The 26,173-nt window shown below is 40.0% G+C and overlaps 1 protein-coding gene across 1 annotated transcript in view; it reads right to left on the minus strand.

The window, feature by feature from the left end:
• Nucleotides 1-26,173, minus strand: part of PIK3C2G (phosphatidylinositol-4-phosphate 3-kinase catalytic subunit type 2 gamma) — a 212,448-nt gene that overhangs the window by 85,431 nt on the left and 100,844 nt on the right. The window contains 1 exon segment of the mRNA XM_086610772.1: nucleotides 915-1,095. Coding sequence (XP_086466898.1) covers nucleotides 915-1,095 — 181 coding nt within the window.

Consider the following 26,173-nt stretch of genomic DNA (forward strand, 5'->3'; position numbering starts at 1 on the left):
GCCTTGAGATTATTCTCTAAAATCTGCATTATGCATAAATAATGTATAATGTATCATTACTCTTTCTTTTTCTTTACATGGATTTTTCTCTTTGCAAATATTTTTGTCTTCTTACTTCTAAGTTCGCTTTCCTGCTCTCAGTGGCAACATAGAGTTTTCCGAAAAATCCTTTGAAAATCTTTGAATCCTTAACAAGGCAAAAAGAATTCAGGATAACTTTCATGATAACCAGTAGTGGCAGGTATATTTTTATTTGGCTTTTCTGAGACCTCAGCAAGAAACAGTTTTATGCATTAGGGAAGTAACAACAGCTGTCATGGAAAATTAACAGTTTTGAACTGGAAATGTACCTAAGCAATACAAAAGCTGCACCTGCTGGAGAAGACTGCAAGACTTCAACTGCCAGGGATGCAGCTCTGAAGATATGCCTACAGTATTAATTGCCTAATGCTGTATTTGAGATACTAAGTACAGGCTACTCCGGTTGGCTTTGCTAAGAAATGAGGATGTTCAGTCTGTCAAGGACAACTCTTGGCAAAGTTTACAAGAAACACTGCAGCTCTGCAGGGGTCAAGCATGTTGGGATGAGGTGCTGAATGTGAGCGTTCCTTTCAGTAAAACATTAACCAGCTTTGTTGCCGTTGTTTCTGCCCACCTCCAAGTCTGGTTGAGAAACCATTGACGAAGGAATTTAAATGGCTTAGAAGATCTGCTGACCTTGAGAGTACCAGTGATAAGAACTGGCCCATTAAATACATGTGTTCTAGTTTTCAGAGCAGCAAAAAATTTTAGAAATTTTAGTCAAATCTTGGGTTTACATATGTAAAGGGCATTATAGGAAAGAGGTGTCACCTTAGAAAAAATAAAATTACCTGAAGAAACTTAGATGGAAGGGGAGGTATTTTTTAACAAACCTTTCTTTTTGGGTCACTGGCAGCTTTTACTTTTTTGGCAATGTCTTCCAAAATTCTGATAAGTTTCTCCTCCTTAGAAAACTCATTGTTCAGGGTTTTTCCAGCACAGAATTGGAGAGCAGCCAGTAGTTTCTGATACCAGATTTTGAAATGAACTTCATTCTGTGCGTTCTTCAACAGCCTGAAGGAAGGAGGGGAAAAAACATCTGTGTATCTAAAACTGATTTTTTATTTTATATCACCGTTCGCAGGAACAATATAAACACACTCCAGACTAATCTGTATTTGGTGACTTTGGGTAGCAGAGAATGAAAAAAAATGTTTATTTGTTGGCACTACTCAAGTCCCATTTGATAACTAATGAGATTCCGAGTGTGTTGAATCAATAAGAACTTGCCATTTCTTATTGTCATACACAGTGCAGTGCCTTTACTGCTTCTTATTTCTGCAAGAAACGTTTCTGAAGTGAAAATAAGTTGGTTTCTTTGAAAGCCCAGTTTAAAATATATATCCCAAACGATATTGTTTTTCTCCTGCCAGTACACTTACACAATCAAGCACGTCTTTCAGATAGGAGGTGGCATTTAAAGACCATTTGAGTCTCAGACATATAATCACTTCTAGAAACTTTCACTATTTTAAGATGAAGAGACATTTTTGATATTGGCTATAGTGGTAAGTATTGGTCTAGAACAAAACCTCAGCTATTAGTTCTACTGCAGTTTGTGAAAGCTTTGAAACTGGTATCAACATAAAAGTCAGAAATAACCCCCAAAACATACTTCCCCCCCACCATGTTTACCATGTGATCTACTCTGATTACACATTCATTTGGGTCAGGAAAGCTGTAGAGTTTGGTTTTTTTTTAGTTAATGAACTGATCAATGGGAAATTTTTTCCTGAAGTGGGCCAGAGGTTTTGCACACATTTGATTTATTTCTATAAGTGTAGACAGAAACAGCAGCTTTATATTGCTACTAACATCCTGCCCATAGCCTGAGACTTCCCTTTGCCTGAAGGACTGATGAATTGCCCTTTGCTTTTGTCTGAACTTTCCTCCCCATAACTTCATCCTTAAGAACATCTCAAACCTTAAATTCCTTATAACTCCTGAATCCTAACGCAGTTTGCTTTACCTGATGAGGCTATTCAAACCTGACAAATTATGCTAGTTTTCACAGGACATAAATCAAAGAAGCTGTTAACTTTCGAGGCACATCACATGTGAATATGTCACGTAACAAAAAACAAGGTACGCATCAAGCACTGATATTTAAAGGTAAAAAAATCATAATTCCTAGAGGCACTTCAACTCTTTCAAATCACATATAAGGCATCACAATATTGCTACAGCAGCCCATGCACCTTTTGGTGATGAGGGATTCTTGTCACCTTTTACAAGGCAATGATTCTTCTGTGTCCTCGTTTCCTATATAATTCAATGCAGAATAATATCACCTACTGGTTTCTGAAAAGCTTTTCCAGTTGCACAAAACCTCTGAACATCTAAGGGTTTATAAGTACTGAAAATCTTAAAAGAATGTGTGGTGTTTCTATCAGAAATGCCTAGACATGAAAGAGAAGAGATATGAGAAGTTTATCATCAGTACTCTCCAGAGGAGATTGAAATGACACTTCTTTCTGCAGACTAGTAAAAACAAACAATTATTTTTTGAATTGGAAAGAAATACAAATTGTCATTGCAGAGCCTGGTGGAAGGCAAACGCCAGTGCACAGAGGCAGCTGTATTGTTATCCTGAATCCCACACAAACTGAAGGAGGCTGAGAGCACACACATTTTAGATATCTTACGAAATCCTATTTGGCCTCCAGCTGTTGCCTTGGAAGGGCATGGATCCACTACAGGCAATCTCTCACGTGTGCCGCTCCCATGCAGATGTCTTGAATGCTGTGTGAAATAGCCTATGTACTATTTCACTATGTAGGGTACTGAATCGCACTCTGCAGTGGCCATTTAGCTCAGTTCTAAGCAAACAAGGTGATTTTAAACAAAACCATACTCTGTCCACTTCAACAGCAAGTCGGGAACAGACTTGGTGATTATTTTTTTAAAAAAAGTATTACTGGCATAGTCCAAACTGTCACACAGGCAGGAATTCTATTCTACCAAAGCAGAGCCCAGCTCAGTCTCAGTCCAGCTAAACAGCTTGCATTTCTCTTGGGGCACAGGCAGAATGAACTTGCCTTGCAAAGACAAGTGCACCTAAGAAAAGTTGGCATCACTGTGACACCTATTTTGAACTGGCCAGGTTATCATAGAATCATAGAATGGTTTGGGTTGGAAGGGACCTCAAAGATCAACTAGTTCCAAATCCCCTGCCATGGGCAGGGACACCCTTCACTACATCAGGTTGCTCAACACCTCATCCAACCCGGCCTTGAACACTTCTAGGGATGGGGCATCTACAACTTCTCTGGGCAACCTGTTCCAGTGCCTCACCACCCTCTGAGAGAAAAATTCCTTCCTTATATCTAATCTAAATCTCCCCTCTTTCAGTTTAAAGCCATTGGCCCTTGTCCTATCACTATACATCCTTCTAAAAAGTCCCTCTTTATGCTGGTGCAGAATCTTCTGTCTGCACTTAGGCTTGCATTAGAATCAGCTCCTGAGCATCTAAATCATATTAATTCATCTACTTTGTTTTTAACAGTACATATTTAGGGAATCCAGAAAGGCTACCTTTTCATGTTTGAGATGTCTCTTTAATCCTCTCTTTTATCCTCTTCAGACATACAGAACATTAAACCAACTTTTATTTCCCTAAAATGAAAGGCTTAGGATTTAGGACAAAATAGCAAAACCAAAATGTTTTCCTGTTTTAAACAGAGCTACTCCCTGCATAAGGCAGATCAACTTAGAAGATCCATTTATTGATTAGTCTTATGGCTGAGTAGTCACAGAAAATAAGCTTATACACAAATACGATACAAAGATTTTTTTTTTCCGACCTGAGAAAGGATTATGGGCTAGATTCAGATATCTTATGCATAAGGTGTACATGAGGACAGAGGGTGTAGAGAGTCTACGTCCTCTCACATATGCTTCTTGAGCTCGGTCCATGGGGAAAGTTGAGGCAGTCATCACGATGTCACTGGAAAAAACCATTTCCGTGTCAGCTGAAGCCCAGCGCACACTCCAGAGTCTGAACCCACATGGCATGTGCTTCCTCAGCAGCCCTGCGACAGACTCGAGGCTCTGCACTCAAAACGTATCTGGCGACCGCGGTACTGGCAGCACAGCTCCTTTCTGCCTGCCCACGGGGGTAGGTGTGCTTTTAAAAGCCTGTAGACCTTAATTTGCAAAATGATTTGGATTAACCATGTCTGACTTTTATGTTCATCTTATAAAAGCAGTCCCAAGGAGGATACAAAGGACAGCTTCTAACGTGATGACTCATTGTAGGCTTTGCTGAAATGTTTATTCAAGAACAGAACAAATATGCAGTTGTAATTCTGTCTTCCCAGTTTCCTGGCCCACACATCTTCACCCTGCCGTTGCGAGAACTCAGCGGAGATAGGAAAGTCTGCAACTTCTGAGGTTGCAGGATGGAGAAATGCTCAAGACACTAATGAAATTTTCAAGTTAGGACAGGATGCCTAGCTGTGACAGAGGAAGACAAAATTGAAATGATTTAAAACTCAAGGCTGCCAGTAAGGAAATATGTGAAGTTTTTGGTGGTTTTTTTCCCACTGATAATTTTCACAGGGCTCTGCAAGACAGAATTCAAAATAAATTCAAAAGCCTGTCTTTATGCCAGGCCTATACAGAGGATCTTGCTCCAAACAACAGGGAGATTTCCTCACTCTTCAGGGTTCTCTGATTTGAGACAAACGCCATTGTTCTCAGCAAGGCCAGGCTAACTCAGATACACTGTCCCAAGGTCACTTTCTGGGAAATAGCACAACGGTGCTGGAAACAGAAGGATGCTGACCTGAAATTTGGTAAAGCACCAAACTAGACTGCCCCTCCTTAGCAGCAGTCAGAGGATCCGAGTCAGATTCTGGGGTGTCCTGAAAGGTGCCCCCAACTTCCTTCTGCCAACAGCTGCTTCTCCTCCTTCCTGCATGAACCTGCTCCGTTCCTGCAAGGTGGGTCCAACCCCCTTTTCTGGCACTGGCAGCTGCAGAAACGCCGGCATGTGTTTTCTGGGTATGGAAACACAAGCGTGCTGGAGAGATGTTTGCCACAGGTCAGAAGGGAAGGTGGGGTTGAATCAGGCTGAGCTGGCTGCTGTGTCAGAAAAGGAGAAACAGGGCTAAAACCAGCAGCTATGGAGAAAAGGGAAATTTATAAAAAAAAAAAAAAAAAGGAGGGAAAAAGAAGGAAGGAAAGGAATGAGTTTGGACGGATCTTAGTACCAAAACAGGTGAGCTGGCCTCATTCTCCTGTGGCGTGGGGACAGAAGGGAGCTGGTGCTCTAAGGGCCTTGCAGCAGGCACAGTCTGCTCTCTGAGCTGGATTTGGCAGACAAGTGAAAGAATGGGGCTGCTCAGGCAACTCTGCTGCTTGAACATCTGTTCCTTGTCTCCTTCCAAGAGGGGAACAGGGTGAACCAGAGAGTAATGCCTGACAGGACAGATTAGCTTGGAGGTAGCCTGTTAAACCACATTGTAGTAAAAGAAAACCAAGAAAAGGCCAGAATTTCCAGTATCTTATTGCAGGTTTAACCTCTACCTGCTGTGAAAGAGAGAGGTACAGTTTGACTGGGTTATTTACATGCGGCGTCAAAGTCATAGCAGCAAACCCAGTTAACTGGTTTTCCAAGCTGTGTCTGGTACGTATTACACAAAAGCTGTGCCTACCAGCACACATGCTGGGTACTCTTTGTTTAGGGTGTTTTGAGTTCAGAGCCATACCATGAAAAAGAGGTGCCTTGGGGTTTCAAGGGGAGTGCTGTCGTTGGTCAATCTTTGGTAAACTTGACCAGGGAAATCAATATGCTTTGTTGTGAAGATGTGTTTCATGCTCATTTTCTGTTTCGCTGAGCTAAAGGCAGGACAAGTCACAGAAGAAGAGAATATTACTACAAGACTGCAGCTCATTATAGCAGTAATTGTTTTTAAACGATTCTCCACAGCCCTTCGTATCAAAGATTACCACACAAACACACTTCTCTACCACTCCACAGCTTCCATGTCTGAGGTTGCCATCCACCTTGATTTTCATTAGACACCCTGCAGCACTCCCAAGCTCTCCTTTGTGGTCTATTGTGCCACGGAGCTATGGCACATACCTTAAGCATATGATGGATTTCATTTTTGACTCCTTGAAAAAACCATTGTACTGTTTGTATTCTTAAACAGGAGAATAAGTAACAGGAGTGGTTTGCCAGTGGGGTTGCATTGGGGCTTTGCAGCTTAAGTCCCACTGCAAGTTAGTTGCAGACATAAGGATGAGAGAGTTGACAAAAACGTGCAGCTGAAGATTAATACCTCCATCTAGCCTGTGATGGGCCATGAGGATGAGTGGGCAACTGCTGCTGTTAATTACTCGGTTGCAAGTAATACCTTTCTTAGTTTTTTATCTCCCCTAGATTATATTGGACAAGGTTTTTACTTCCCTACCAGTGATAACGAGAATAATCCCTTTGATAGAGATATCAGCATAGCAAGCACTGCACAAAAGCTGTGAACTCCAGCGAATTCCAGGTTCTAACAAGTACCTGTCATCCTCCATCCCCTACGCCCGCAACTCCCCTTAGTCCTCTGCAGACTATGCCAAGTCTGCAGAACTTATCTTTTCCACTTGCTAGCTGGTCTGCTCAGGCATGGCCTCTTTACACACAGCCAAACTCTAAGGCAGTGGAGTGCCAAGCTGGCAAATATGACCGTGGCTTTTCTGATCTCTTTGCCAGTGCCTAGAATGGATGACTGAACTTGCTGAGACTCCCAGGAAAGTGTCTGCGGGATGGCAGCTTCAGAGAACAGAAAGGAACATTTGCACTTGTTGCAATGTAATCTCTTTTCCCAGCCTCCTTCGCAGCCTCGGTGAGATAAGCCTTCACGGGACAGCAAAATTTAATTTCATTAACCTTAAAGTGGTTCTGTTTTCATGGTCCTTTGTTATTCGAGAGAAACATACCAGCTCTGTCTGTCAACTTCCTTTAAAAAAGAGATACAGGATAACACCTCCCTTTTTAAACTAGCCCCAAATTCTAGAAAGGTGTGATTTATGAACTACAAGTCAGAAAGGAAAACACAGAACACAGCAGCCCTTGTTCTGTGTAGACCTATTGGAGCATGGCAACCAACAAAGCAACAAGAGATAAAAACAAACAAACAACTGAGAAGCATGAAATGCCTAACGTGTCGAGAACACCACGATTTATGCAAAGGAGAATGGGGAGCAAAGTCAATTAGGCAGAAGAGTTAACATACAGCAGAGGTGGAAGGGACACAGCAGTTCTCCCAAATGACTGTAGTACTGTGTGTTTTCCATAGCTTTACAGAAACACAGCGCGAGGCCACCCGCTTGACTGGGAGGACCAGGATGGAACTCCCTTTCACTCTCCCTCTCTTTGACCGAGTACCAAGCCAGCAGAAAGGGAGAGGCACGAGAGAGCTGGCAGAACTCTGCCTTATCTGCTGATCTTTCCTCTCTTCTTTCCTTCTATACTAGAACAAGAAGAGAATGAAAGTTTACATTTCTTGAGTAGGCTGAGTGGAGCACGGTACAATATTTTCTCTGACTCTGTCTAACCAAGTAAGTCTCCAGGATGGAAGAACAGCAGCTGTTCAGCAGCTTGCAGCAGCTGTCCACTTTTGGCTCTTTGCACCTCTCGCAGAAGACACCTGCAGACAGTTTCATCCGCTGCCTCTCATATAACAGAGATGCTTTTGTAGACTCAATTTTCAAAGTAAAAGGAAAGGAAAATATCTCTGCTTAAAGTGGAATTTTGTTTTAAAAGGCCATGCGATACATTTGCTTTTGTTTTTGATTCTTTTTTTATATAGTATAACTTAGAACAGATGTCTAACACATTGGTTTCTCTTAAACAATGAAAAAACCTTGCAGACTTATTATAAAGTATGCTAGTTAGACTTGAGAAACATATTCCTATGAGAGCCAAGGGACTAGTTGCCATTATTTGTTAATCTTCTCTCAAAGGTGTTTATGAACAAGGCAACACAATTTACATACAGACAAATCACTTGATCCCAGGAATTCAATCAACCCAGTTTCCCCCACTCCTGCTGAATGTGTTAACTGTGGAATGCATGTCCTGCTAACCCACAAAAAATTAGCAGATCAGTGAAAATGAAGGCTATGCTACCCTATGCAAGCAAGTTTCCGAACCCTGCTAAGGTTGCCTAACAAAAAAATGTTTTATTTGATACATAATATAGTTAGTTGCACACACTTTTATACTAAGAAAATAAACTCCAGATAAAACTGGTTTTGTCTGGAGAAGAAAGAAGATTTACCTTGAAAATCAACTATGTCAAGAATTAACAGGAGAGTATAACAGTGCACAAGTACCACTATCACTACCAGATAGTAGATGCTACCTGGTCTAAGCAAGAAATGATCACCCACAGAACATACCTTCTCTAAGTAGTCAAATGGACATGTTAACATCAACATAAGTTTTAGGAGAAACATCTAAAAAGAGGTAATAACAGTGTGTCATGGTTTTATAATAAAAGGACTGAGGGTCGAGACAAAAACAGAGAGGGAGCACTCACCAACCATGGTCCCGGGCAAAACAGACTCAGCTTTCTTAAAACAAAATGATTTATTAACAGTTGCTTAAAAGGACAAAGGGAAACAAAACCGGTTACTTGAGAGGATAAAGAGAAAACAAGGCCAGATCTTAAAAAACACCTCCCCACCCCCCTTTCCTTTTGTTTCCAACTCTACCTTCCCCCCAGCGGCGCAGGGGGACAGGGAATGGGGGAGTGCGGGTCAGTTCATTCCATGTTGTTACCCCTGCTCCTTTCTTAAAGGAGGAGGAGTCCTTACACCACTTTCCCTTGCTCCAATGTATCCCCTACTCACAAGGAAAACTCCACAAACTTCTCCAGCGTGAGTCCTACCCGCAGGATGCAATCCTTCCTCCACAGATTGCTCCAGTGCGGGCTTTACCACAGTCTCGGATACTTAGGGAGTTGCAGTCACTCGCTTCAGCATGGATCGTCCCACGGACTCTAGATGCCTCACGACCTCGTCGTGCATCCCACGCTCCACTAGTAACAGTTACTCGTCATGCATGCCCTGCTCCATGACCTCTCTAAAGCTCAGGCATCTCTTCCCCGACGTGGCTTTCTCCACAGGCCGCGAGTGGGTCTTTGCTCCGCCGAGCCCATCTTGGCTGCAGGGGGGCCGCTTGCCGTCTTGACAGCGGTTGCAAGGGAAACTCAGCTCCAGCACACTTCCTCCCGCTCCATCAGCACTGACCCGGTGTCAGTGCAGCTGTTTCTCTCAGATCTCTGTCCTCTCTGGGTGAACTCGGCCCAGTGGGCACCCCGGGAGCCAAGTGCTCCCTGAGTTCCCCAAACGGCTCCATTGCTGCCACCTTGAGCATGTGGCACCGCCTGGCACAGGCAGTCTCCCAGCCGGGGCCAAGGAGTGAGGGCAGTGCCCTCCTCCCTTCTCCTCGCTCCGGGGCAAAGCACCTTTTCCTGTTCCTTTGTCCCAACTTAAATAGGGCAATTCGCAGAGGCGCCGATGATTGGCTCAATCCTGAGAGGGACGGGAGTCCGATCTGGTGGCACAGGGAGCAAATCCCCTCTCCTACCACCAGAAATCCCTCCCCCACATCGAACTATCACACATTGTCTGTCTCTTTCTGCTCTGGCTTGTGAAAAAAAAAAAAATAAAAAAACCCCTCCTGAATTGTTTGCAAAGTTGGTCTCTTTCTAGTCTGCTCCTCTTCATTGGGTGCGATCTGCAAGCAGCAGAGGACTAAATTTATTAACACACTGCCATGAACACAAAAAATACCTGCAGCAGAACACCAACATAACAGAACTAGTGGTTGTTTCCAACAACATCTGTATCCAGCAGTATTGACCTTGGATAACTTCAGAATCCGAGAGCAAGGACTCACAGTCCACCAAAGATCCCACCCTAATAGAGCATCAATCCAAAGCTACAGAAATGAAATGCCTTCACCCTGGAATATTGTTTATGACAGGAGTGACTTAAGCTCAAAATTGCAACATCTAAATACATCTAAATGCTCTCAATTATTAACAGAAGAAATACCACAATCTCAATAAAGAGGATTAAAGAAAATGATTAACCTTGTTCTCCAAAAATTGTATTCAGAATAATTAAAAAAGAAAGCTTCCTAACAAATGTATTGCATTTAATATCTGCATGAACATTATCAATGGGGCAGTATTGTTTTGCATTTAATGAGAAACACAGCATTCAGTTCTTGCACTAATTTTGAAAAGTTTGGTTCCATCTTTGCCAGTGCTTTCTTCACGTGGCTAGGTACGTCCCTGTCCAAGCTTGTTTCAAAATTGCTGATTTTCTCCTCAAAACAAACGCCACACTGTTATCAGAATGCCATGCAGTATCTTACTTACACCAGAATCAGCAAGCCTGAAAGCTACAAATCATCTATCTTTGTAATAGCTTAGAGTAAATTTGTGGCACAGGAACCAAAACGCACTATTCATTCCAGGCATAACAGAAATCGTTGTATTCTTCCCAGTGGGTAAATGCATTGGAATCTTGCAATGAATGGGATTAGATGGGATAATCACCACTAAAATAAGCAGACCCAATGGCTTTAATGGGATGATATCCAAATATGCCAGCAATTAACTGGATACAGGAGGTGACTAAGCTAGTCTACTTTCAAACCATATAAATAAAACACAAAATTAATTCAGGTTCAAGCAGCCCACTGGAGCCAATGGAGTCACTAAGCTTTGTACTGTGTTTGAATTTAGGCCACAGTTATCACAGCAGTACACTGTGGAGAATGTGAAAATGTTTTTCTTCATCTGTCTATTGTTTGGGTAGTTTACGTCTACCCAAATGGCTTTGGATAGCTTCTGTAGCTTCCCATTAGCTTCTCAGCTGGAACAAAAAAAAATCCTTCACGACACTGTAGAACAAAATGTATGACACACAACTAATTCTGTATGGTTCTGCATACACTGAGCAACCCAGATTTACACAAAACTGCAGAATTAAACCTGAGTTAGGCTGCAACACTTTGGTGAACTTCACTTTAAAAGGCTGTATGCATTTTTTTGGTTTTGAGTTTGGTTTTGTTTGAGTTTCTATTTACATACTAATAGAGAAGTAGCTTCAGGGAGAAAACTAAAATTGTCTCTCTACAAGGTCGTTATGGCCTTTAGCTGCTCATATTAGGAGCAGTTCCAGATTTCATTCATACATTCTGAGCCAGATCTGTATTTGTAATCCTAGAGTTTTCAGATTACCATTCTTACGGGGTTTGGTTTTCGGGGTGGAGGGTAGGGGGAATAGGAAGAGAGAGTGACATTGTTTTGCAAATATTATGTCGTTCAAAAGAATTTATTCAGCACAGCAGATCTTCAGATGGGCTGTTAATTTTCCTATTTGCTCTGCACTCAGTTACAAGAATTTGCTTTGTTTGACAATGTCTACAAAGCTGTTATCTTTCAAGTAGAAGCTCAGGTTTTTACAGACAAGGTGCTCAGTTGCCAAGAGCAAAGGAAGATGAGATTTGAAACATTCCAAACATATGTGGAGCTAACATTTCTTTTAAGGTAGCATCACTTCTACCCCTCTGGAAGAACCCATTTGCAGATCCATTGTGTTTTAAATGCAGGTAATACAGGTGCAAGAAGAATTAGAATCCTGATCCCACATTACTTCCCGATATAGCCGTGTCTTCTGGATCTTTACTTTCATCTGGTCATCTCTGCTCTAGCTAGTAGCCTTGCTTATCTTCTTTTGTCAATATCTAACAAAAGGGACTTTTTTCACATCGCTGCCTACACAGGAATAGGGAGGAATAATGAGCCTTCGGCAGGTGCTACTTGAGGTGTTTCAGCAATGACGGTACCTCAGTGTAATTACAAGATTGCAAACATTTCTGGTTTAAGTATTCCTCTCATATTCGACATAGTGTGCTTTCTGTCAGAAGTAGAGTCTTCCTTTTCTGGCAATTTGCCATGTGGCATCTCATTAGAGAAGCCTACTGAAGAGTACAGCTTCAGTAGCAGGACCAATGCTGCACAACAAAAAAGGATGCACAGATCAGATTGTCAGATCACAGCAATTTGTTACCTCTGTGCATGTGTGTGTGTGACTTTGTCAAAAGAACAACTTTGAGAGAACCTCCATAGCTGAAATAAAGTGGCATCATGAAGACATATGGCCCTTTACACTTCAAAAAAAACCTAGCAAAACTCATTTGTTTTCAGGGAACAGAAGATAGAGAATCAGACTTTTCAATAGCAGAGTCTCTAGAGTCCCGATAACACTTTTTCATCTTTTCATGTTTCCGACTTTTCTAAGGGAGAAATATCTTCAGACTGCAGCTCTCCTTATGTATAAGGCTACTCTGCAGTCTTAATCGAGACAATACCTGCCATGTTTTCATTTAAATAAAGTAGAAGAAACCATAAGCAAGGAACTGACAAGGCTCTTGTCAGTGGCAGGACAGAAGAATAAGCATTTACATTGTAAAGAAGAGCATTTCTATTATCTTCATATCGCTTCTTTCTAGGCCTGTTTTCTTTCTTCCTCTCTGGTTTTATTTTTCTTTCTCTTTTCTTGGTCTCTATTAATTTTTCACTCCCCCTTATATATAGTAATAGTATCTTTTGCATGAGTAGAAAAGGAAATATCTTTAGATTTCTCTTTTTTAAATACTGATCTAGTTCTGGTCTTCCTTCCATTTCACTGCGTTATTGCCACCAAATATTGGCTTTGTAAAAAGAGAAGTGGGAATTCGAAGTTAAGCTCATGTACCAGGGAAAGCTTGCTGTAAGATATTAGTAAGAGAAAACTTTTCTTCTTCAGTCAGCCCAAGGGTATTTTCCTAGTCAACAGCTGGCCTAGTTACCATGGAAAGCAGAAGAGCTGGAGGGCAGGCACAGTAGGAAAGTGAGGCATAGACTTATGTGAAATTAGGTTGGCTTGGTTTGCAGAGGCTTGCTGAAATTAATCTCTCATTTCAGAAAGCTTGTTGCTCTTTCATTGCTGGGTGGTAGACATTAAATTTCCTCTAGGTTTACAAGTCCATCTTAGCTCTGCTGAGTCATGTTCAACTGTGGGATCAGATCTGAATAAACTTTCGAATAAGCTAAATTCCCTTTTAAGGAACGCCTAACTAAGAAGGCATTACTTCTTAAGCTTTTGTCAGGGAAATCTTACATGACTCTCTTTAGATCAAATCGTAGAGTCTTGGGGTTAAAATTCATGGATTTTCATGTCAGAAGAATTTAAGGCAGATACAGGAAAGAAAATCCATCTTGAATTCCTGCTTTTATTTGCCGGGTGACCTTGGCAAAATTCTTTAATTTTTATATGCTTCTGTTTTCCTTTTCAAAAGAGGAAAGGATTATTTACCTTCTCTTAGGATGCTGTGTTTGTTTGTAAGCTGCTCTTATGCCACAGAGGTAAATGCCACGGCAAATAGGTCCTCTTAATAACATTGCCACCACCTTCCCATGTGGTACTCATATATCCAGTGTTTTCCAATCATATAGGAGAAAAAAGCAGCCCTGAGCATTTTTTCACTCATGAGAAAAGCAGAATTAAGATTTAGTTGCTGTGCTGAAAAGTTCAGCTCTAGTTCCAATATTCACAACCACATTGATGGAAGTATTATTGCAGTAAGCAGACGTCATATTTCCATGTGTCCTGAGACAGGTGAAGAGCGGAGCGCTCTCTCCAGGGGCAGTTACCGCATTGGTGGAATAAATATAGATCAGTCATCTGACACAAAATGCTGCTGGGACTTTGAAACTCACTGGCTGTGCTACAGGTGCCTTTCTTGCACTGGGAGTGCTGTCCTTGTGCTCAGTCGATGTGAGGGTGCAGCTGGATAGCAGGCTGGGAGGAAGAAATCATAACTTTCCTCCCTTCTCCCGCCGTACACGTGCCCACTCGCTCTGTACTGTGTGAATGCCCCTGTATCAATCACATTTCTCCTTAGATGCATCTCTCTGCTGAGAGTGCAAAAACCTGTGTGTGCCAAAAATTAGGATGGATAAGTGCCGTATTATTTCTACCAGTAAAGCAGTGGCAGTACTCACAGGGTGGCAGCCATGGGTGAGCCTTGCAGAGCCAGGGAAATTACTGTTTAAACCTCCTTTAAATTGCTGTTTAAAAAACTCCTGACAATAAAGCAGGGCAACAGCTGAAGACTGCATGTGTCAGCTTTAAACTGATGCAAAAACTGATATTAAAATAGGCCTTTATTTAAGTGACTTTCCAGTTTCATACCATGACTAAGCAATGTACTTCTGAGCCACACGCAGCACAAAGCACTGACAATTGCAAGAAAATTTGCCATGATGGCTGCTTAAATTCATTTCAACAAACTGCCTTATCGACAAAAACACATACATGAGATCTGTGGGTTATGCAAGTCGCCCAGAAGCTGGCTGAGCACTGCCTATCAGAAAAGTTTAATTAATAAAAATGCTTCTCCTGATAGGAATCATCACACACACAATGGAATGACATTGTGGAGAAGGTTGAGTAGAAGAATAAATACTGACTTCTAATACCAGGCTCCACAAAGGAAACGTTAACAGGTCAAAGTAGAAATTAGCTGAGCTAGGTAAGCAGAGTTTTATCAGTTGTCGTTATGCCAAGCCCTAAGAAGAGTTGAAACCTTGTTTACTGTCTGACCTCTTCTGTTCCCAGTGCTCACAGGATAATTATTAAAGATGGTAATGCCCTGTTTCCCAGACAGAATCCCACTTCCCTTGCTGATGTACAAAGAAGGTCTTCCCTCAGTTAAAAATGTATAACATGTTACAGCACTCATGATGAGGGACTGTTGTTTAAGTTAATCCACGTCCATGGATTTGGCTCTGGAAATCCCCGTTCAATCCCTTCTGCATTAGCCAAGATGGCAGCTGCCACACTAAAGCTAATGAGCCTGATTAATATCGATTCAGTAAATTAAATTTTTATTCCAGACATCAGATAATTCTATACCAATCCAGACATTTATACCGATTTAATATCAGCTGACATAACATAATTTCTCATTTAACACTAATTGAAAACTACTGGTTTCTTATTTCAAAGAACATTTGCTGTCACTTATAACTTATGGTTTCTTACATAGCTATTTTTCAAATAATAGCATCATCAAATTTTATGTTTTCTGCCTAGTTGCAGAACTTTTATATCCAGGCATGTGACTGGTGATGTGGGCAGAATGGAATGATCAGGTGATTTCTCTTAAAGGTTTTCATTTTAGCAATTTTTCTTCATATTTTCTATTACATATTTGTAAAATTCCTGATTGAAACAAATGAATAAAAGTATAAGAAATAAGTCTTCATATAACTAGTACTGAACTTAGCCTCTCTGGTTTTTGGGTTTTTTTACTAAATAATTTTGGGTTTCTTCAGCTTGCCTTCAGGCTTAGTTTCTTCAGATGCTACAGAAGAAAACGCACATCCCTATTGCTATGCCATTTGCTCTTATTCTAACGTAAAAGATAAAATTCCTCACTGGCTACAACTCAATGCCAATATTTATATACCAAGGAACTGACAAGAGGTGAAAGGAAGCACAATTCCTTACACTTCTGGGTGAAAGATAGTAACAACATTTGTGCCATGGAGCGTTTGCAGTGGCCCAACACTGTCATTGCTGATGGCAAGTGGAATTCTTTGGGGCTGAACATATCACTCAACCGTACCTGCCTGTTTGGGATCCTATCCTGTGGTTTTCACCATGATGCTGTCTTTCAGCTGTAACACGACCTGTGCGGAGCACTATAGAAAGTTACCGATGAAAATCTCCCTCCAACAGATGATATTTATTACCAAGTTACTTATTGAGGAAACATATTCTCAATCCTTCCTAAGACGAGAGCAACCTTTCTGCAAGACATTGTCTAAGGACCACCCTGATGGCTCAGAAACTGAACGATCGTGGAAACTGAATCAGTAAACAAGTCAAGACAGTTACAGAATTCATTTGTATCTTACAGAAACACATAACACCTGACATCAGGAGGGACCACAGGAGGTCCTCTGGTCTGTTGCCTGTTGAAAGCTAGCTCTGATATTGGATCACCTTGTTCAGAGGGCTTGGCCTCAGCAGCAGGTTGGGAGAGTTTCTGAGACATATGATGATGAGTCCCCAGAACACGAGTTGGTTTCAAATGATATGATCCAACGACAGGCAGGCCATCAAGCCTATGATGGTTCATCTTAGGAAGACTTGAAATTCTGTTGATCATCATAATTTTTTGGAAATAGTAACATGAATAAGAGGACATAGAACTGCATTTCTAAGTTGTGAATGTCACTCTGATCTGCCTTCAGTCCCATCAACTGCACTGCAACTGAAAGGCAATTTTTAGTAAGCACTTCTAGCTAGGGTCCAACTGCCACAGGAACAGCAAATACGTCAAAATTTCTGCGATATAGATTAATTTTAGGGTATGAACAAAACCTCCATATTATTCTTTACACTGTCTGAACCATATCAGTCAGAACTGTCCTTAGGTACAGCATAGCAGAGATTGAGGTTTTGCCTATGCCACTGCCTGGACAACATTCTCCTGCATGTTTGCAAGCAAAAACTGTAAAAGCTTCATTCTCTGAATGAACAGCTGACTATTTAGTTACCAGTATTTTGCCTGAACTCTTCCAGATTACTAGAAAAGCTGTGTCAGGCAAAGGAGAACAGTTCAGTCAGAGTATTTGCGTGAAATGATCAACTACGAGTCTCCAGTGACTCCTCTGAAAGGGAAGTTGATGGCTGTTTGTTTTCAAGAATCAATAACTTAGACTGAGATAGAAGCACAGAGTGGTTACACGTCTAGCACAAGGTTCTCCAGAGGAACATGTACAATATAGGTAATCAAATCAAAATTACACTATATAGAGAAGGTAGAGTAACAGCACAGGTTATACTTGAAATAATGCTTTTTTGTAAAAGCGGTTCAGATCTGTCAGTTCTCTCAGGAGGTCTTCACCTGACTCTAAACTTCACAGCTGGGAAGAATTAACTCTCTTATTTCTTAGAGAACACAGCAGAACTATATTACTTACCGTACTACTTATCTCTGCTCTCCTCTTGCTTTTCTGCATCTTTCCTCCTATATTCTGCTTTGCTATCCTTCTCAGTTCCCTCCGTCACTACCAGTGACTACTCTTTTCGCCTCAGCCTGCTTGAAACCTCTTTTGCATCACTTCAAAACATAGTTCCACACTCCTGCACAGACACCGGGATCACTGTGGCAATTCCCTCCTTTCTCAAACCAGTGAAGACTGCTCAGACTTCGAGCCTGGAAGAAGAACTGGGATCCTGAAGCAGGAGAGACAGAAATGTTTGCAGTGCCGGGTGGAGGGAATTCCCAGATTCAACCCTTCCAACTGCCAGAAGCATGCTGCTTTGCATGTTACATCCTCTACCCATTTCCAAGTGGATCTTGAAGAAAGCCCTGTTTCCATACATGATACACATGGATTAAAGACTGCATGCAGGAAAGTGTGTGCACCAGTGCATGTGTATCTGTAAATAGAAGAACATCACTGCATACACATGAGAATGGTCCAGGAACAGAGAATAAGGAGGTTTTGGGGGAACAGTTATTTTAATATCACTCGATGACAGACTGTGAACAATTGCTGGGGGAAGCTGAACACAAAAATTGAGCACTTATATAAGGGAAAAACAGACTTTTTAAAAAAAAAAACTCTACTTGGATATAAGCCCTGCTACACAAGCTAGAAAAATGAAGAGTAAGAAGCATAAAACAGGATTTTATTGAGAGAAATGTGAAGGGCTGCTTTGCTGTTTACACTGAAATACTTAGAGTCATCTATTATGTCTAAGGATTTGAACTCTCCAAGCCATTTATTAGATGAAATGAGAAAGGAAATCTCAGTTTGTGAGAAAGGGATGGTGCTGATTCAAAAAGATCATCCACTTGTGTATGTGCCATTGTTTCCTTACTCAAGTGACCATTAAACTTTTGTTAATGTTATATTGTTATAATATCTATCTCAGTACTCTCTCTCCTTTTAATGAGGAAGACTTTACTATCCTTAGCTTTACTAACAAGATGGTTCATTTACTTGCTTATTTACAACTGTTTATCTAGATCCTTATAAGGGAAGCAAGAACAGTCAGCAGTAGAGAAATCCTTTTTCTACTTCAGTCCAGGCAATCTCTAAAAGCCATGTCCTAAAACTTCTTAAAATTCATTATCTCTGCAGTTCTTCTAGTCATTAATAATGTTAATAATACTAACAAATAGAGTTGGTGTTACTTGCACATCTGTTTATCCTTACAACAGAACCGGCACCACTCTACAACTGCAAATGCTCTGTTGCATTCTGCTCACATGGCTCAACCTCACCTTGGAAATTCACTCCTCTAATTTTTTTTGCTGATGAGATCAACAGAGCATTTTATTTTGCTTCTGTCTACCCACATCCTGAACTGAGTAGAAACAAATTCGTATGTGCCCTTTAAAATTTTCAGTGGAGGTAAATTGTATTAGCTCTTTGAAAGAAAGATGGACAAATGAAAAACAATAACTACATCAGCACTGAAGCTTTGTGATCAAATTTACAACCAAATAATTTCCAGTATATATGCTGCCAGCAATTCATCCCATCTTAAACCCCACCCTCCGCTTTACAATACTTTTTTTTTTCCCGTCAAGTAACAGCCAGCAGTGAACAGCAGCCAGGTGACATATGGCACAGGTGAGATACCAACAGTATTTCATAAATCATTATGTTTAAATATAGTCTGTTTTCTAGCTAAGAAGTGAGACAATATGTTAATGGTTTAGGATGGAGCAATTCAGATGAACACCAAGAGGAGGAGATGAACCTGATATAACAATTTTTGCATTAGGAATTGCCTTAAAATATGCATTGCATCTCCTCTAGTTGAGTTTAAAACAATGCTGGCAACTTGCTTTAAAATGAAGGTGGTCCTTTTCAACAATATAGTGTGGGGGGAAAATAAATAATTCAAAATAGCTCATCATGGCACTCACTGTGTTACCTCAACCACAAGCCTCTACCTTCATATTTCCAGTGGCTAGTGTAAGTATTAAGACTTTTTTTTCAACTTGATCTGGCACTTGGGATACCATCTGAAAATGTTTCCATCTAAGCTCAATATTTCTATGAAAAGCTTTGATTTTGATGAACATTTTTCAAAATATTCAGTGAAAAATTCCTTACTACTTTACAGTAATCCTTCAGCCTTAGAATTATTTCAGCAAAACTACCACTATTGATATAATATTGTGATAAAAAATCTCTGAATATCTTTTTGTAGGAACAATGGCCTAAGCCACAACACAGAGATAAAAGTCAATTCTTGTAGCTTGATCTTCCTTCTGAAACAATGAAAAAATGTAATGAACTTTACCAAATAGCATTTTGAGTATTTGATAGATACCACAATGGAAGCTAAAGAACAATTCAACTGTCTATCTTTGACAGAGATGTCTACTGGTTGTACAAATTATTGGGTAGAGTTCTACAGGCTTTAGATTTGGAAGGAATCTTAATTCCTTTAGATTCACTAATCACTTTCTGTTATTTAACTCAAATGTCCAACATACATCAGTTTAAACAAGTGGGCTCTTTGCCAAGAAACCACGGAATTAGACAATGTGGGATGTGGTCCGTTGTGTAATTCTCTTGCTGAAAAGGGGGTTATTGCAACACGTTAGCAGCAGTGTTTGAGCAAAAAAGCCACGCAAAGACAACTCATCTGATGGTTCCTTCTTTCCTCTCTCAGCTTATTTTTAGTTTGGTCCCCGTCCAACGGCGTAATACACCATTTAGTACTGGTGAGCATTCAGAAAGCAATTAATGCTTAAGGAAATATTTTCAAACAGCAAGGGTTTTATGAATTTAATCCTCAAATACTCATCATCTGCAAATACCCAAAAATACCGAATTATAATAATTCTGCACTGTTGACCTGGGAAGACCTTTTATCAATCCTTCCCCCTCTCCTTCCCAGAAATACTGCCGTTTATTACAGTTTTTGATTTTTTTTTTAAATTAAAATCTGTTAATAATTATATTTGGTTTTACATCTGAGACCTCTTTTCTCAGAAAAATTCCCATTAGTCACAAAATAATTTTCTGTTAAATCATGTACTGATGGAACATATTCAACAAAGTCTAATTCATGATTCTCCTTTTTCTAATGCTTCAATCATTTAGACAAAGGTCCAAGGCTCAGCTTTCATTCTGGCAGAAAATGAGAATTAAGCCTAGAAATATTAACCACAGAAACATACAACCGACAGTAATGTTAAGATGTCAAATAATTCATCACACTGAATGTCCTGTACCCACTCGAAGCCTCTCTCTGTTTATTCATACTTTTTGCTAAATATGTCATAGAAAGTGTTCAGAAATAGGAATGATTTACCTAACTCAAATCTGTCAGACAAGGCTGTGAGCAGCTGCATGATGACTATAAACGAGGACTCCCAACATATCAATGCAAGAAACTCAGAGCCCACACTACATTTATTCAAGTCATGTGGTAAGAACTTTGCAAGACACATTCAATGAAAAATGGATTGAAAACAACTCTCTAGAGTATCTCAAGACAATTTTTGCCAAAACCTGACTCAAACAGCTATAGCTAAAACACAAAAACTTTCCAAGTCAGAAAAAGACCTGTAACAGAGCAAGACCTATAAAATATTTTACACAACCTGATGAAATTTTGAAACATCTGCAGATTCATCTTGTACATAATAATTGCCCTTTTTTATAGAAAAAAGCTTTATACAAAGGAGACTATAATGAGATGGTTTCCACATAGTCACAATAGGTAAAAAGTGAAAGCGCAAGCAAGAAATGGGAAGAAAATAAACTTTAAATATTAGATCTGACAAATTTAAAGTGAGGTGTCCTCTCCTAACGTCTCAGCTCAGCCATCAGGATCAGGTAGCACCACGGCCCTGCAGCGGAGCAGCAGCGTGCTGGAAGGCCCCTCTCTACTGCAGGATTGCAACATCTGCCAGTGAAATGCACCAGCAGCTGCTCAGCTGAGAATCCCAGGAGATTCTCCATGCTGTTTGCTTTCCAACCGAGGATTTCACTCTCCAAAATCGTTACAGCCTGATTTGGGAAATTTGTGTCACCTTTAAATTGCAGCTACTGTTATTATTTCTGGTTTGGGCATTTCAGATCATTAAAACTGGTCACTCTTCACATACCGGCGTAGCTCAACAAATACTTAAAGTAAATTTAAGACTGAATGCTTCATGGATTACTTTCAGTCATCTTTTTTCCAGCAGTCTTTCACAGTATAAAAACCAAAACAACTCCTCCACATCTATCAAATTAATGACTGAAAATTATCCATTTGAAGTGACAGAATTAGATGGATGTTTTGTCACAAGCTTCCCTGATTTATTACTACTCTGGTTTATATCCCCAAATGTTCCTCTGGGACAAGCAAAGATTATATGAAGTATCCATCAGGAAAGATTTTGGCTCTCTGTTTTGTTTTTGAAGGAAGCAACAATAAAATATTTTTAATGGAAAAAAAGATGAAAGGCACAGATGAAAGCCTGGTGTGACGTCTGCACAGGGCCCTGCTCTGAATCTCTTCCTCAGCAACACCTGCTCCTCTTCCTCAGTCCTGTTCAACTCCACAAGCGGGTCATTATAGTCCATCCCATCCCAGCATCGGAGACGTAGTAACACACCACCAAAATGGCACGTTCGATCCTTTCTACAGAGAATATCCAAAGGACAACACCCATATGCAGTTACATTATTGGAAGGATTATCATAGATATGACTTGAAGCTAGAAGGAAGTTTTCCAGCATAACTGAAAAACTAGATTTGTCAGCTTCAACATTTCTAAATGTAAAAGGAGTCAAAGCAAATATAAATCAGACAAGCAGTGTTTTGAAAAACAATGTACTGAAGAACATTTTCCTTAATGCTACCTTATAAATCATGAAGTAGCAAAAGTATTAAGGCCAGCTGCTCTTTTAAAAAAAATAATATTTTCAGAAATCTTTTAACTTTTTTAGTTTATCTTTTCAACTCTAAGTAGGTTCACTTGTACTCATACATAGTGTCATACTTTTTTCCTTACAGTAACACGCACTGATAATTTTGGCATTCTCAGGCTTTTTTATGTTGCACTTGATAATATTAATCCTCCTCAAACATGATTTTTGGCATGGAATTTCCTCTGTTCCAAAGGACACACACACACAGAGCTATCTCTATATTCTGAAATCTATTTAGCTGCAGCTGAATACTTGCCCACGCAAATACAATCAATGACATGAACGATCACGTTTCACTCCATTCTCATCTTGATATATGATCACAAGGATGCCTCACCTCTTTCTTTTCATGCTGGCACCCAACTTGGAAAAACACGTAACATTCCCAGATTTCTAAACATTCAAGAACATATTAATTCTGCTAAGCATCATTAAAATAATTAAAAACTGACACATGTACAAATATGTTATTTCTGTGTTTTGTCAAGGATTCACCAGATTATATCATATTCACTGAATTACAAAAAGGCATAGCTTTGTTTGATCTATTAATTTTTAAATTAATTTCTTTTTTAAAAAGGTGGTAATTTTTAACAGAGTGGAGACAAAAACCTTCCTCTTCATATTTAAAATGTTAAAATGCCATGTTTGAGTTCTTTGTTAACCTTTTCCGCTTGTGTTTCTAATTTGTTTTTTAATTATTTGGAATTTATTTTCTATTTCCTTTTAGTTAGAAACTTAGAAGTCAAAAATGTTTATTACTTTAGTTAGAATATTTCAGTTTGTAAAGAGAAATCATAGCATCTGCAAAACTTTTGGTAAAATAGATGTTATGTGCAAAACCCTTTAAACAAATGAACTTAGTTTTAGCAAAACATATCTCACTCTTAGTCCCAGAAGATAACTGCCTGATTAAAAAGCCACTCAAAACAATGGAAAGAGTCTCATAAACTGCAGAGATGTGTGGATTCCGAACAGTATAGACAGCAACTTTATAAATATTTCTATTAAAGGGTAAACAGTTGCCAATCTGCCTGTAGATTTGCCTGAAATGATTGTTTCTAGGATGCAAACCAGGCTGCCCAGCCTCTGGATTATCTCAGTTAATGTCAGTCTATGTTGTAGGCTACATTTACAAGACTGGGAGACACAGGTAGAAATTCCTGGACCTGGAGCCAAATGGCACAGACGTAGTAGGTGGAGTTCCCTCTGCAGCACACAGGCTGCATCTTTCCTACCCACCACTGGGCTTTGGGACTCCCTGGTGCTTCGTGTGCTGCATCCTGTAGTCATAAGATTCTGTGCTTGTGTGTTTGAGCCCACAGCTTCAGAAACACTGTGATGGTTATGTTATAGTCCACAAATGGTACAGAGATTAACAGAGAATGAAGATCAGTGTTACCTGACCCAGATGGTTCACACAAATCTGCAAGTATGGGTAGGGCAGTGTTGGAGGACAGAGTGTGCCAAAACTGGAGCACTTTTGCCCATCTGGCCTTTTAGGGCTGGCCTTTTAGGGGTGGTTCCTGGAGTGAAGTATTTCCAAACTGTGCTCCAGTGCTCTCTTAGAGAAAGCAGTCCAAAACAGACCCAGAGAGGAAAACAGTAGATACAAATTATGGCAGACCAGAGGTCTAGTGCCTGGTCTTGCTTCCTGGTCCTCTTTTATGGAGCAGTATTGACAGATTCTGAGTAGCTACACATTGACAGTAGCTGGCATTGGCAACCCAGAGCTGCAATATACTACGTCCTTTTATCAATTCCAGCTGCAGTCAGAGTCAGCTCACTCCTCTCTTTCTTCAGAGCTGGAAAAAAGTGAGTCTGAAATAGCATTGTTTTTTCTTGAAAACTGAAATGTTTTTACGTCAATGCAAGGTGTGGCTTTGTTGATTTAAATGTACCATTTGTCCACTCTGTCTGTAAATACTGACTGTCAAAACCAACAGTTATGTTACTTTGTACGTCTTCATAACAAAACCTCCTTTTTTCATTAGACACCACCTTTTTCTAATATTGGAGTCTGAGAAAATTGAAAGTCTGTAAATTAGGAAACAAAATAATTATCTGCCTGTTTTCCGAGGCAATAATCCAAGTCCCACATGGCTAACAATGAAACACTTAGCACATTAGATGGTTGAATCACTATCTCACAAAAATAACAGTCTAATGGTGTTATTTACTAAACACACAAGTAACTAGAGAAAAACGGTCATCAAATTGTTGGCATTTCATAAGTGAGAATTACAAATTCAGAACTAAAATCCCTAGATGTGGATCTTCTCTATGACTGAGGTTCTCTGCTGTCCCAAGCACTATGATGATGACATCAAGTACTTTGAATTCAGATTAGATTTATAATCATCACTTGGCTGAATGACACATTGCCTCAGAAGGTTGTAAGACTGAGCAACTCCAGACTTGAACTCAAATCCTAATGCAGACTAGCAAAGCAACTGATCAAACGTATAATGAGACTGGCTATACATGGGTTTGAAGTCACATACGTGATTAGATGATCTTCTGATTCTGATCAGTGAGAAGGACCAAATTTACACAAAACAAAATAGACGTCTTTTGTATTTACATTAATATCATTTTAATGGTTTGGGCCTGCTCTACACAGCTATTTAGGAAGTTCATTAATAATTAGCAGACTTGACAACTTCTGACTGTGAGAGAAAGACACCGTAATATGAGAAGAGAAAAGCTGGAGATGGCCACCTGTTTAATGTTCAGATAATTAAGAGTGCTGGGCAGATGAGTATCTGCTTGATTTATTCCTTCTTTTGAAGGCTTCAAGTAAATTACGGTTAATGTAAGCCAGTTTTGACAGCAAAAAATATATTTCCTTTCAAAAAACATGAAGGAATAATTTGTTGTTCTAGTGCTGGAGTGCTGAATGAAACAAAGTGGTAATGATTTTGGAGAACATAGTATTAAGGGATAAACCTCCCAACAGCAGAGATTTTAACTCCGTATATTGGTTACCTTCTTTTAGATTCTTAAAGTTCTTTTTATATAGAAAAAGAAATAAAAATAAAATATTATGTTCTAGCCCTGAAATCAATGGACTAATCCATATTGTTTTCAGTGTGCTGGATTTCACCAAGAGTTCTTTTTTAATATCACACTCTTACTTATCTACAAGATATGGACTGGAAAATATAGAAGACTACGCCCTTTTCTCTTGGTTGTCAGTCAAATTAAAGAAATGTTATAAACTAGAAAAGTCCTGTAAAGTTTTAGTGACTTAAAACTCTAAAAGAACTTAGAATACGAGCTACAAAAGGACATTTTGCTTTCAGCAAGGATTTCACTCGACCTTTTCTTTTCATGAGCTAAGCATATCAGATTCTCATGTTCCGCCAAAACTTACAAACACTTGTACACTTTCACAACAATAAAACCTGTTTCTTAGCACCACCTTCAAGCAGCTGCCACAGCTCTTAGAGGACACTACACTTCTCCCTGTTATTCAATCCTCCTGTGGAAGGCAACCATCTGTGAGACATACTCCTGGCCACCTGCTGCCCCAGCCAGCTGTTTCGATTGTATGCTGCAGCTGCCACCTATGAAAGTAGCTAAAAGCCAAAAATGCTCAAGCAAGTGGGAAACTTATTGGCAGGTTGCCAGAGACAGAGGAGTGGATTAAAATTCCAGCACAAAAGCTGACAAAAAAAAATCCCACCTGTATGTGAAACAATAACAAGTAGATAAACAGACTTTTGGCAAGTAGAAGGGCCCAAAGGGGCTCAAAAGGTTTCTTTCTCCTCAAGCAACTTTTCTGCTTTGCTAGAACCAGTTTAATAACTTTCCCCATTCTCTGGAGCTACGGTGAGAGGAGAATTTGCTAGAGCCTTCTTCCCTCCCAGGAACTCTTATGGGAAAAGACCAGAATCAGAGTGACTTTCTAGAGGATGGTGGGGAAGGGTAAATGTTCCCGATGCCCCATGCACATTAAGAACTCTTGAAATAAGATTAAAATGGGATTTAATTGATACATGGGCCTGTTCTGGCACTGTACACATGGGCAATTTTTAGTCTCCTTGAGAAGGGGAATG

The sequence above is a fragment of the Tauraco erythrolophus genome, chromosome 4 (assembly GCF_009769465.1).
Source record: "Tauraco erythrolophus isolate bTauEry1 chromosome 4, bTauEry1.pri, whole genome shotgun sequence".
Classification (NCBI taxonomy): domain Eukaryota; kingdom Metazoa; phylum Chordata; class Aves; order Musophagiformes; family Musophagidae; genus Tauraco; species Tauraco erythrolophus.